A 13752-nucleotide genomic window follows, 5' to 3' on the forward strand; every position below is an offset into this window, starting at 1 on the left:
GGGCCCTGGCCACCGACTCAAGGGCTGGGGCCTGTCCTGCAGCCTTGTGGAGCCCCTGCGGGTGGAGAGCCCACCAGCAGGGAGGATGGGCTCGGGACAGAGGGCAGAGTTCCGGCCCCAGAAGAGGCAGAACCCAGGGCAGGGGCAAAGTGAGGGTCCCTGGAGCATGGCTCGGCAGAGGACCCAGGTACACTCACCCAAAGCGGGGGCAGCCAACCCTGGCTCCCCTGGCCCCCAGAAGTGTCCCAAACTCATGCTTGCTAGAGGGTTTCCCTGGCTGGGGGCACCAAGCCAGGGGCAGCTTCTGCTCTGTGGTCTTAACTGAGAGGAGGGGCTGTTTTCCAGCCCCTCACAAGGCCCCCTGAGAGGCACCAGTGCTGGCCCAGGATGTGGGTGCTCCAGAGCGTGCTCCCCACCTGCCTACGGCCTGTGGGAAAAGTCCATCCAGGGTTGGAGAGGAGGTCAGCGCCCACAGGCCTGCCCCAGGGCCACTCTCAAGAAGGGTGGATGGCTGGGGGAACCCAGGAAGCCACATACCTGGTGCCAGGAAGGGGTTGAGGGCCTGTGCCGGCGGGGCTGGCCTGGTCACCAGTGAGTCCAGGTTGACCAGGGCCGCGTTGGGGCCCAGGAAGGACTCTGGGGTTTTCCGGGCACCACTGGGCTTGCTCGAGGCGACGGTCAGGGGCTGAGACTCAAAGGGATCAGGGCTGGAGGTTCCATTGTTCTGGGTCGGCGGAGAGGCTGCCTTGGCTGCAAGACAAGGACACACATGGACCAGTGAGCTGGGAGGGCGGGGGCCCAGGACAGGTGCATCCCACCCTGCAGTATCCAGAACCCAGATGTCCTCAGATGCTGCCTCGCTGGGGACGTGCACGGCTGCTCCAGAGGATAGGACGTTCATGGCAGAGCTTTCCCAACAGCCCCAAACTGGAGCTGCCAGCAGCCACAGGGCAGGGCTCGCACCATCAGACCCGAATCCAGGGACAGAAGGTGTGGGGAGGGAGAGACCAACCAAGAGAAGCAGGGACCAACAGCACGGCACCGTCTCCACACACGACAACAGCACTGTGGGTTGGTGGCTACGCGTGAGTAAATTACATCTTTTGGATGTTTTCATTTTTTAAAGTTTTTACAAAGGACATGAATCTCTCAACAATAAGCAAATGATTTTTAAAAATTTAGCCAATAGAGGGTGTGCTGAGACAGGCCAGCAGGACATGGATGTTCTGCCAAGATGTGAAAAGGCAATGTGGATGTGGGTTCCTAGAAATGGTGGTGCCTTTGCTCATTGTTCCTGCAGCTCCACGTCCAGGAGCCTGGTCTCGAGAAATACCACACAGAGACACACAACCTGGAAGTCAGCCTGAAACGTCCTCCCCTAAGTGAAAAATTCAGTAACATCGCTGAGATTCTACAGAGCTATTTCTAAAGGATTTGTAATGCTGAGAGAAAATGTTTTCAATCTGTTTTTCCAAAAAGTCACGGGGGCAGGATTGGACTCTCACGCCACCGTGAGTTCCAACGACAAAGGCCGTACGTAACAGCTCAGGAAAAGTACTGGAATGAAGCTTGGTGGCCACAAGCACATGGAAGAATTGGAAACGATTCTCATTTTCTTCCGTAAGCGTTTCCAAACTTTCTATTGATACAGTGGAACTCCTCTGGAGTCGAGGTAAACACTTCACAGGCCCAGGGAAGCGTGTTCAGACTTCTCACTAGGCGCAGGGAGCAGGTATGGACAGTTAGGTTGTGCTTTGGCTGTGGAGGACACACGGAAGCTTGCTGCTTTCTTCATGTGGCAAAACAAAGAGCCCAGGAAGCAGCAGTTCTAAGGCGCTTCCGGCCCCTCAAGCCGCAAGGCCTGGGGGTGGTGCACGGTGCCAGGCTGCCCGTACCTTCAACCAGCCCAGCCCGGCTGCTGGGGGAGGCACAGGAGGCAGTGGGAAATGGGGAGGGGGAGCCGAGAGGAGAGAGCAACGAGAAAAGTTGCTCTGGCAAGAGGGGTGGCCCTGGGGATACTCTGTCCCCAGCCCTGTGCGGTGTGTAAAGAGGGCGTCCAGCCCCTTCCTCGGCCCGCCACCCTGACCACTCCCAGCCTAGGGGCACACGAGGAGGGGTCAGGCCTCCTGCACAGTGGCTGGTGGGCAGTGCAGGAGCTGCTTGTGTGTGTTTGTGTGTGCATATATCTCTGTGTGCGCATGCGCACAAGTGTGTATGTATGTGTGTGTGCATGTTTTTATGTATGTGGATATATGTCTGTGTGTGCATATATCTGTGTGTATATCTGCACACGCACTTGTGTGTGTGCACGTCTGTGTGTGCATGTCTGTGCGCACATGTACGCATGTGTATGCACGTGTATGTGTGTGTGAGCATGTGGCTCTGTGTGTGCATATACCTGTGTGTGTGTGTGTGTGTGTGTGTGTCAAAGATGCCTGCCTATACAGAGACCTGAGTGGTCTAGAAAAGGGGGCGCCTCTGGAGGGCTGGGAGGAAGGAGGCAGATGGAGGTGGGGCAGGAGCCACGTGGGGCTGGAAGCTAGGGCAGTAGCCTCTGCAGGCAGCCCCAGGGCAGGAGGCTGAGGCGGCCCAGCGAGAGGACAGAAAGCTCAAGGGCATCCACTGCTGCCCCGAGTCACTCCAGCTCTGAGTCAGACAAGAGGGAAGTGTGTGGAGTCACTGGGCTCACGACTGTCATCCCTGCAGAGACGGGATTGGTCAAGGGCATAGGACCGTGCGGAAACCACCACCACCTCATGTACCTGCTTTTTTTGAAGTTCGGAGGTTGTCAAATTCAGAGAAGTCATCTTTAATTGTACCATTCAGATTACTGAAGAGATCGAAGGACCCTGGGGGAGAGAGTGGTGGTGACTGCAGGGGGCCTCCACTCCCTGCCTTCCACTGCCCACCTGGGCCGGGGTGGGCAGGCATCTCTGCCCCTTGTGGGGAGAACCAGAGAGCCAGCTGAGGAAACGGAGGTGAAGCACAGGCTTGGGTTACCAGGTGGGCAGGGCGGGGACCAGGAGAGGGACTCCCCATGCAGAGTGGGGTGCTCAGACTGAAGCAGAGGAGCCAGGAAGGGGGTCTCACCAGAGGAAGACACAGGCTTGGCAGCCGAGGCTGCAGCCCAGGGGTCAGCAGCTTTCCCTGCGCTGGGGGCTGGCTGCTGCGGGGCAGCCCAGGGGTCCGAGCCCTTGGGAGCAGAGTGTGTGCCGGCTCCAGTGGGTGCCCCCCATGGGTCGACGGAGGCGGCTGGCTTGGCACCTGTGGAGAGGTAGGGTTGGCTCGAAGATGCCCGGTGAAATGGCTGGGCAGCTGGAGTGAGAAGGGGAGGGCCAGCCCTGGGTGGTAGGAGCACCCAGGGGGAGAGGGCCGCAGAGCCTGCTGGCAGACTCATGTGCTTCAGAGAGCACAGGGCACACACCTGGGCGCCACCACAGCCACTCGGCGGATCTGGACAGGCCCTTCCCTGAAGGACAGACAGACTTCTATACCCTGAAACTGTCCGTGGGGAGGGGGCTGACTCCAAGAGCACCCACATGCTGGCTCTCCCCCCTCGGAGCATTACAGGTGCCCACACCATGCCCCTGCGCCCCGTCCCAGTGGCCAGCACCTCCCCTAGGCGAGCGGTGCGGGGCCCCTGAATCAGGTGCCCGGCAGACACGCCACAAGGCTGTGTTCACGTGTTTTATTTGGGAGGCTCAGCTGTGCTGCTTTCCTGCTGTGTGACGTTCCGCTCTGAGACAGAGAAGGAGAGGCGGGTGTGCTTGTGTGGCCACCGCTCCCCAGGAGCCCCTCACAACTCCCCTTGCCCTCCATGAGGTGCTGACTCTGTTCGCCTCCTGAGGGGCTGCTTTTCTCCATCATGCTCATCAGTGGGGTTCTTTCCACATCTGGCTGCTGATTCTCTTCTGTGAGTTACAAACATCTTCTCACTTGTGGACTTTCCCTTCACCCTCCTTAAGGGGTCACTTGAAGAATGGAGAAGTTCTCAACGGGGATGGGGCAGGACCCCCGGGATTTTCCTCTGATTTGTGCTTTCCGGGACATGCAGGAGCTCCATCCCCACATGCGGCCTCAGTGATACTTTTTACTATAGTTTTTATTTCCATAAGGGATTTATACAACTTTTGTAAAAGTTAGTCCTAGGGACTGTTATGTTTCTAAAACTTCATTTTCTAATTACCTTTTTGTTATGCAGAGAAACAACTGAAGTTCACATAGTAATTTTCATATCCAGCAATCTTACTAAACTCAATTCTAATCACTCAAATTCATCCTATTTATTCTCACAGTAATTCTAATAATAACTCTCAATTCCAATAAACCCCTCCCTGGAAGCTACGCACTCTCTCCCATCTCTCATAAAGGATGGGGGCGGAGCTCTTCGAGTTCCTTTTCTTTCTATCTTGCTGCACTGGCCAGAACCACCCGTCCCAACACATGGCAGGGGTGCACGCTGCATCCATGTCTTGCTCTTAAACATTTACCATTAAATGGCACCATTTACCATGACAGGCTTTCTCCTTTCAGAAGCTGATCAGGTTACAGAAGCTCTGCATTATTTCAAGTTTGCTAAGACTTTTGCAATAAACAGCTGGTGAATTTTGTCAACCTGTTTCTGCCTTTACAAAGATGACTGCATGATTTTTCTCCTTGGGTTTATTAATATGGTACATTAATACATTTCCTGGGGATTCCCAGGTGGCTCAGTAGTAAGGAATCTGTCTGCCACTGCAGGAGATGCAAGTTCAATCCCTGGGTTGGGAAGATTCCCTGGAGAAAGAAATGGCAACCCATTCCAGTATTCTGGCTGGAAAATTCCATAAACAGAGAAGCCTGGCGGGCTACAGTCCATGGGGGTCGCAAAGAGTCAGACATAACTTAGCAACTACACACCAACCGTGCATTTCCTGACTTGGTCCTGGCAAACAAGGCTTTTCGTAATGCACTATACCATTTTTATGCTTTTCTCATTTTGATTTTGCAATTGCTTCTTTGCTGAGGGTTTTTGCATCCATATTCCTAAGTGAGCCTGGCCTGACATGTCTGTTCTCACACTGGGCGTCTTCTGTCTGGTTCTGGTATTAAGGTCGTGCTAGCCCACAGGAGTTTGTGTGAAGGGGAGGTGTTTCCTGTGGGGTGTCAGACCTCCCAGCAAAGCTTGTGGGGTGATCAGGGGGTGAGGGGGAGGTGCATGGCTGACTCAGGTCCTTTAGTGACTCTAGGACTATCCTGTTCACAGGTGTCCTTCCACCACTGTGGCTGAGTGTGACTTCATCCATTTTATCCAAGTCCTCAGGTTTGCCAACACAGAGTTGGTAAAGTCTTCTCACTCTCTGCTGAGTCTTGGCAGGATCTCTCTCAAGGACGCTGGCTCCACTGCTGGATGAAGCTGGCTCAAGCATAGAGCCACCTGTCTGCACTGGGGCCATATATGACTGGTGTCCTGCCCATCAGACTGCCTCCTTGACGTACTCGGGGTGCAGTCCTGCCCTGCAGCCCCCATGCCACCTCCTCACACAGCCCAGAGTAAAGTGCATAAGAACCAAGGAGCTGGCCCTGGGTCAGGCAAGGAACAGCAAGGAAAAAAGCGGCAGGCCACAAACCACATGAGGCCACAAACCACATGAGGCCAACCCAGCTGTATTCTGATGAGCTCCAAACATGCTCTTAATCTTTTAAATTCACTATCAACATTTAAAGGTTTGATTTGAAAATTTAAGGTTATGGACTTTCCTGGTGGTCCAGTGATTAAGAATCCACCTGTGAATGCAAGGTGCCTGGGTTTGATCCCTGCTCCGGGAAGATCCTGCATGCCGTGGAGCAGCTAAGCCCAGAGTACCACAACTACTGAGCCTGCGCTCCAGAGCCCACGAGCTCCAACCTGAGAGCCTGTGCACAGCAACGAAGACCCAGCACAGGCAGAGATAACCATTCTTTGTTAAAAAATTTTTTTTCTAGGTTTCAATCATCTCTTACTGCTCAATAGTTATACAAAATATGATTTAATCTACAAAATGGAGTATTATTCAGCCATAAAAAGGGGTGAGGTAGGAATGTGTGCTACCATGTGGATGAACTCTGAAAACATACCAAGTGGAAAGCACCAGGGCCACGTGCTGTGTGATCCCAGGGCAGGGCGATTCCCTGCGCCTGTCCGGTCCCCACGTGGGAGAATGGAACCTGGCATTTGGTACACTTCAGCAAACTGCTAGGGAACTGAGCTGAATACAAAAGATGGGGTTCTGGTTTGCAGAGACAAAGGCCCCAAGAGACATGGGCACAAAAGATACATCCAAAGTTGTAAGACAGGATGTCCACAGATCAGCCATGGCAGCAGGATTGAGTATACCTCGGGGGGCTCCCAGAGCGGCGGGCTGGCTGCAAAACCGTCCCAGAGCCTGTAGCCAAGCCCTGCCCAGCGATCAGGAAGTCCATGTGCCCAAGGTTACTCCCCAGATGAAACTGATGGTGCCACGCTCATGTCTGAATCACCTGTCACAAGTTCACTTTACGCTGGCATTAAACAGAACTCTAAAATGTTCATTTAGCCTATTAAACAGATTTGCTATTGCTTTAAATAGCAAGTAAGAAGAATTACTTTAATACGGTCATTTAAGCATGTCATAATTTCTAGCTAATCACAGTAACTCGACTCAGACATTTCACGCCGTATAATACAGTTTCTTAACCCGGGTGCGATCCTGAGGCTGAGGGTTGATGTGTGTCCCAGGGGAGGGACAAGCCATTTCCAGTGCACGTGGGAAGCAGAAGAGAAACGTGCCCAAGCAAAGCTCCTCACAACAGGATGAAGTGGAGCTCTGAACCACCGCCCTCAGGAGGGCGTTACAGTGGGTGTGCAGGCCTGGACACCCACCCCATCACCTGGACCCAAGCCCACCGCTGCCAGGTGAGCAGAGTGCCCGTAGCTCCTCCCTCATCCAGCAAGTGCGCAGGGGAGATGTACCAGAGGGGTCTTTACCGAACGACGGCCAGGGGTCCGCAGTGCTGGCCGGGGCTGCCGGCGCGCCCCAGGGGTTGGTCTGGCTGGCGGAGGTGGACGGGCCCCAGGGCTCCGCCTTCTGGGCAGCAGGGCCCGCGCTGGGCAGGGCGTCCATCAGGTCCAACAGCGTGGTCTGCTGCGGGTGGGAGCCGTGCTGCTGAGACGAGCAGGGTAGGGGACAAGTGAGCTCTGCTGCCTGGCAGCACATGTTCACCCATCACCTGCACCTGCCCAGGGTTCTCCCAGAGAGAAGGCCTTCGGGGGCCCAGAGGACCACAGGACTCCCACTGCCCCACATCACCACTTCCCAGTGAAGACCCGGCTCCACCCTACATGCCACGTGCCCTCTGTCAACCGGTCCTCAGGGTTTCCTGGGAAAACGCAGGCTTTGCCTCCTTCCAGGTGCTATCCGCTGACACACCTGGCCCTGCAGTGGCCAGCATCACCCAAGGCCCTCTCTCCCGGGGGCTGGCTCACCCTCCCACTCTCATGGCCATCCTGGATGCCGTCAGGGCCAGGATGTATCAGCACTGTAACAGGGTAGGGGCCCCAACGGAGCCCCTGGCCCTGGGGGGACTCTGCCGTCCGTCAGGATGGTTGTCGGGGGCAGAGTAGTCACATTTAGATCTCAGAGCACGTGATGCGCAGCTTAGGAAGCAGTGGCTAGAGCCATGTGGCTGGGGGGTGGGGGGCCGGGGAGGGGTCATGGGGGCCCACCACCCAGGCAGAAGTGTGCACTTCGCCCTCTCCTTGCTCCTGCTGTCACACCACGGGGGCGGGCTTGGAAGGGTCTCACACAGTGACCCCCCAGCCCCGTGAAGCACTCACCTCTTTCTTTTTTGGAACTTTAACCGTGTCTCGGCGGCTCTCCTCCAGGGCCATCTGCAGCCTGAGGTCATCGCCCCGCCTAAGGCGCTCTTCCTGTGGAGCACAATGGACCTCGAAGCTGGTTATGGCCACAACATCGCCACCCAGCTAGGCCCTCCCACCACAGCCGGAAACTAAAGCTGGATCGCCAGTCACTTCAGAGGAGGGTCTGAGGACAAGGTGGACAGCGAGTATCTCCCGTCCCCTCTATGCGCCCGGGGTCCCCTCCCACCTGTGTGACTTCCACCTACTTCCAGTCCCCACCAGGGAGCCCAGGGCACAGACACCACAGACAGAGAGGAGAAGAGGAATACTTCTAAAATGCTCTTTCTCAAAGTGAAAATGACTTTAAAATTCTTTCTAATTATGGAAGCAATATGTCTCTTCATAAAACACAAATAATCAGGAGGGGAAAAAAAAACAAACACAAACAATCCAGAGAGGAACTGGAAGGGGGACACGTCACAGGCCGTTCCACCCTGACCCCCGCCGTGCTTCCAGAAAACAAGTGTGTTCCTATTTTTGAATTCTAACAGAAATGGTCCATTGTATTTTATATTTATTCAAAGCACAGTCACCATATATAAGACTGGGCCACTCAAGCTTTTACAAATGGATAATATAATGATTAAATGTAAGTGAATACACTCATTGTGTCTTATTTACTCTAAGATGGGATAAGGAACCACACTGGATGGGCATGTCCATCTGCCCCGTTTTCCCTGTGAGCTCTCTGTACCTCCCTTGGGCCGCCAGAGGTGAGGTGGGACCCATAGGGAGGTCGTGTGGACTGAGGGGCCACCCTGGGGGCAGTCCGCTACTGTGGACCTTACAGGATACTCCAGTTACAGGGGGACCAGCCACTCTGGGACCGACAGCTGCCTCCATGTGACCCCCTGCCTGTCCCTCACGGCACTTCTAAGCGAGAGGGTGACGCAGCCATGCCACACTGTTTTGCCCTTTTTAACCACAGGACAGCAAGTCAGGGCTGAAAGCAGCAGCAGAGGGCCAACCCCTCTGAAGGTCCTCTGGGCCACTCCCCCTCCTTCGCCATCTTCACGTGACACGTGCTCATAACAGGGAGACCAAACACACGCCCCTCTCTGGACGTTAGCACTCTCCTCTCTCCTGGGCCCTCCCTCCAGCCTCTGTCTTGTCCTTTTCCGGGTCCAGATGCTCTCCAGCCACCTTGTGGATCGTATTCTGCACACAGGATGTGCAGAATACAGAGGGAGCATCTTGTGAAGCACCTCTGACAGGTGCGTCCCCAGGACCAATGTCCTGAAAAGCCTTTCCTCTGTGTGGCTGTGCCTGGGCCCTCCCCGCCGGGGGCGTGTCCCTGCCAGCACCCACCTGCTCGGCCACCTCTCTGCTCATGGCCAGCGCCAGCTGCAGCTGCAGCTCCTCCTCCCCACTCGTCTGCGGCCTCGCCTGCTCCAGCTCCGAGGACACCCGTGGGGAAGTGGCTGTAGGGAAGACAAAGTCACTGTGAAGGACCCGTGTTCCCCGGTCAGCCACCCGCTCCCGCCTCACACCCACGGGTCCCCCTGGGCGGGGAGAAGGGGTGTCTGCGACCATCCCAAGGTCACAGCTGAGGAACATCACAAGCACATCAGCCACCCAGCACCCACCAGGAAAAATATCCTGGGGCACAGGCATGGCCAGCTCCGACCTCTCAAGGATCAGACCTGCCCCCATGGCAGAGCTGCATGGCATCAAGAAGGGGAGCTGAGTTTTTACAAGATTGGGGGCACAGTTCTGGAAAAGCTGGGTCATCATTCAAAGAAGCCCAAAGCCTGTGTGGACTCACAGGTCCTCTCAAGACCTCCTGACCCCAAACGCTGCTTCAGCCTAAATCTCCCACTTAAGCCTGCCTCTCAGGATCTGCTTCTTTGGGAGAAATTAACTGGTGGGGAAGAGCTCGGATACTGAAGTTTCTAGATGGCTGTGCTCTGGCTGCAGTGAGTAAGGTGGGAGAGGCAAGACTGAACTGGGGTCCCTGAGCAGTGCAACGGGCAAGGTTGCGGGGCAGTTTGGGGCAGCCTGTAAAGGGGAAAGACGTAAACACAGCGAGGAGACTGCATCTGGAGCAACCAGGCCTGGAGCACAGTGTGTTCACTATGATTCACAGTCAACCAAGAGAAATGGTTTAAAAAAAAAAAAAAAGGCCAACTGCCTCATGTGTACTCTAAGCTAATGAAGAGGTCAAAGAGCAAAAAAACACTGCAGTTAGGAAAAAGCACAAAGATGCTTTTCTAAATAAAATCAAGTCCAATCCCAGTCCATCACCCCAATTTTCCAGAGCATTCCTTTAGAAATAAAGCTGGATGGTAACAAAATGTCCTCAAATCTATCTTAACAATCCTATTTCTTAACAACATCCCCAAACAAAAGCATGTCTGGTCCCCAAAGTTCACCTCTGCCCATCACAGATGGCAGATTCTGGCGTCCCTGTGCTCTAGAAGCAAAGCCACCACCCAGACTGGCGAGAACAAGGGAAGTGAGACGGCTGGGGTCAGTTGTGGGGGCAGGAGGAGGCTCTCCCAGGACCAGAGTGGCTATCTTATCCAGGTCACGGCCCCATGGGCCGCCCGCTCCCCGCCGGCTCCTGATGAATGGTCTCTGAGGCTGCCTCACGAAACTCTCAGTTTATAACAAACCCTGGATATCTACCATCCTCCACTTACTCCCAAAGGGGAAACCAGGCCCCCAGGCTCCACCCTATACCCCCAAAGGGCTCTGAACAGAGGGCCCCATGTTGGCAGGGAAAGCTGAACTTGGCTGTGCAGCCACAGAGCATGACTTGCCCGAGACAGGATGAATGGGCCGGGGCTCTGCAGGGCTGGCCAGAGAAGTGAGGCGCCCTGTCCTCGGTGCCTCTCTGCACAGCTGCGCGGCCGGCCCAGCTTCAAATGCAAATGTGCACGTCTGTGTCCCCCCAGCTGACGCTGCTGGAATAATGTGTGGCCGGCACACACGGAAATAGCTCACCACATCAATGTGGAAATCAGACAAAGGGTATTCCCCTAAATGCTGTGGTTTTTATAAGCGGATGCACGGCTCTAGGTCGCGCAGATGGCAGAATTCACAGCCACCAGCCCGGAGCGTCAGCTGAGCGCACACGGGCTTCAGCTGCGAGGGCGGCGTCCGGTGGAGATGCTCCTGCCTTAGTGACAGCATCTCGGCCCCACAAAGGGCCTCTTGTGCCAGAGAACAGGACAGTGAGCACAGAGCCTGAAAGGGCCCTCCGGCCACCAGAGCTCGGCCGGGCCCCACTCTGAGGGTCCACCATTCACGGGGCAGTAGGAGAAGCAAGTCCCCTCGGGTCTCTGCTGCTTTCTGCCCCAGCCATGCTCTCCTGGGAAGGCAGGCCCTGTGCACACAGGCTCATCACCCTGGGAGCACGAGCATGCCCCTGCCCTTCCCCTGCGGTTGAGCCTGACCCGTGGGGAGGAGCACAAAGCTGGCACCCCTGTGGCAGGCTCCCTTTTGTCCTGCCTGGTCCACCACCCTGGCTGAGGAAGCACAGGGGAAGGCTGGACAGGGAGCCTACACAGGATCACATTTTCTCAAACTCCAGGCTAGGAGGAGAACCAGAAACCCACCCCCAACCTGGTACCTCCTGCAGGGCCACCCTCCTTGACCCTGCTCGCCTGCTCCAGGCCCCGAATGCCCCCTACAAGGCACTTCAGGTGTGCACGGTTGGGGAATTGCGAAAAAAGAAAGTAAAGCACTCAAGGTAACAGAAAAACAGGAAACTGCCCCTTCTCATTGGCAACGTTCTGCAGTTTTCCTAGAGCACTCTTCAGCGGCGTCTGCAGTCACGGCCGCTGTGAAGGGTGCAGACTGCACGCCCCCTCCCGCAGGCGACTCTGCACAGGGACTTCACGGAAAGCCAGGCACACGGGCTGGCAAGAAGGCAAGGGCCTGGCCATGCGGCTCCAAGGAGACCCCACCTGGGTCTGAGCACTGCCACTACCCCATGCCTGCCAGCAGACGGGGACACCAGGCACCTGGCCTGTCCCTACCCCACTGCAGCAGGGAGCTGCACCTGGATGCCACCCCTCCAGGCTTCTGCTTCCAAGTCTGTGAGGTGAGCGATGGGAGGGGCGGGAGGGGTGGGAAGGCCCGAAACAAGCTGCCCCCACCCTGGGGGTTGGCCCTGCCCAGGTCACTGCTCTCCACTCCACCCACAGCCACAAGACACCCCCTGTCTCACGGGGCAGAAACCAGATGGACACCGTGGTGGCCCAAGGCCCATGTGGGCTGAGGACTGTGGTTCTGGAGGCCGTGGCCTCCCCCTCCCTTTTCTGTTGGCCACCGAGGGAGGGGCTGTGGAGCTGGCACTGAGCCCAGGGCCACTTTTTGCCCCTGGTGACCAGATCCCCGTTCAGCTAAGTTCCTTCCTCATCACTGAACTGCAATGAAGTGCTTACTGGGCCTTCCTCAGCTGCCGACATCTTCCTGTGCTCCACAGGCTGTTTCCTGAGTCAGCAATGACCTCAGCCACCAAGGACACTCCCACGGAGAGCAGAGGCTTCTGACCCTGTCCCCTGGGAGACCTTCCAGGCCCGCCCTCTCCCAGCTCACAGGAGACAGCAGGAAAGACTGTTTTTAGTCAAGTGAGATGAATTATGAGAAAATAAGCTCAGATTACCCCAGGTAACATTGAAAGGGAGAAAATACAAAAATATGTTGTGGAAATAACATGTCCACTGACTCAACGGACTTGAGTTTGAGCAAACTCTGGGAAATGGTGGAGGCCCGGGAAGGCTGCTGTGCTGCAGTCCATGGGGTCGCGGAGTCAGACACGACACAGCAACTGAACAACAATGTTGTGGAAAAGCCAAAAAGGTGCGAGATGTGAGGAGACGGAAGCACCACCACAGCCGGGGGACCTTCAGGACAAGGGGGGCTGGACCATGACCATGCTCTGCCCTTTGCCCACCACTTGACAGTCCTGGCAAAACCCTGTCCAGATCCCATCGCAGACTCTACATCTGATTCCAGTTCACAGAAGCACAGGAAAAGGACTGAGGCAGACAAACCCAGATCAAGGGCCGCTTTGCAGGATGGCCAGCCCAGCATCCCAGCACAGGAGGGTCATGAGCATAGTCAGACTGAAGGGACAAGATCCCGGGCAGTCTCCGTACAGACAGTTGGCTGCACGTCACAGTCAGAACAGTGGGCAGATGGGCACGCGGGCAGGGACGAGGCGGCCCAATGGCTGCTGTCCACTCCATCCACTGTCAGGCTATGGGGGAGGGGAGATGCCAGAGCCTGTGTTAAATACTTCAGCATAAGAGGAAGTGAGGGCCGCCCCACTCTTCCTGCCTCTACCCCTCTTCCCAGAGGAAACAGCTGTTGACATTTTCTCATGATTCCACCCAGAAGACATACTCGCACACCCTGCACATTGGCGTGCTTTCCTGACTCTCGCCCACCGGCCCCCTCAATTCCTGCCATGTGTGGGCTCCACCTCACCGCATCCCCACCCAGGCTGACGGTCTCAGCCTCAAAGAGGCAGCCCTGGTGGAGGGTGCGCCTGGAAGCCTGGGCCCAGACCCGGGCTTGCCGCTGCTCAACCCCTCGCTTTGGCTTCCTCACCCACAGGATGGGAAACAGGGTTCCTGCGGCTTGGGCTGCTGTGAGGACCAGACGAGTTCCTATGGGGGGCACCTGGCCCAGTGCCTGGTGTGTGACAGTGGTACCACACCTGGTGTCTTGCCCAACCCTCAGCCCAGATGGGGTCCTGCCTTCCAACCCACCCTCAAAACCGGGGCTGAGGTCCAGAGATGAGGTGGCTTGCCAGGGTCCCACAGCCACAAGGGACAAAGGCCGACCTAAGGCCCTGCTCTTCACCATCACTGCTTCCCACA

General features: G+C 56.2%; 1 protein-coding gene across 12 annotated transcripts in view; it reads right to left on the bottom strand.

Annotated features, from left to right (window-relative positions):
* EPN2 (epsin 2) overlaps positions 1–13752 on the bottom strand; it is a 52692-nt gene that overhangs the window by 3175 nt on the left and 35765 nt on the right. For 4 of the 12 annotated variants that reach the window (XM_027519696.1, XM_027519689.1, XM_027519691.1 and 1 more), the window contains 6 exons: positions 9227–9339; positions 7835–7927; positions 6971–7163; positions 3091–3264; positions 2763–2849; positions 538–750 (listed from right to left, as the gene is read on the bottom strand). In XM_027519696.1, the coding sequence (XP_027375497.1) occupies positions 538–750; positions 2763–2849; positions 3091–3264; positions 6971–7163; positions 7835–7927; positions 9227–9339 (873 nt within the window). The remainder of the gene's footprint in view (positions 1–537; positions 751–2762; positions 2850–3090; positions 3265–6970; positions 7164–7834; positions 7928–9226; positions 9340–13752) is intronic. The other 8 variants (XM_027519697.1, XM_027519692.1, XM_027519694.1 and 5 more) reach the window with 5 other exon arrangements.

The sequence above is a fragment of the Bos indicus x Bos taurus genome, chromosome 19 (assembly GCF_003369695.1).
Source record: "Bos indicus x Bos taurus breed Angus x Brahman F1 hybrid chromosome 19, Bos_hybrid_MaternalHap_v2.0, whole genome shotgun sequence".
Taxonomy (NCBI): Eukaryota; Metazoa; Chordata; class Mammalia; order Artiodactyla; family Bovidae; genus Bos; species Bos indicus x Bos taurus.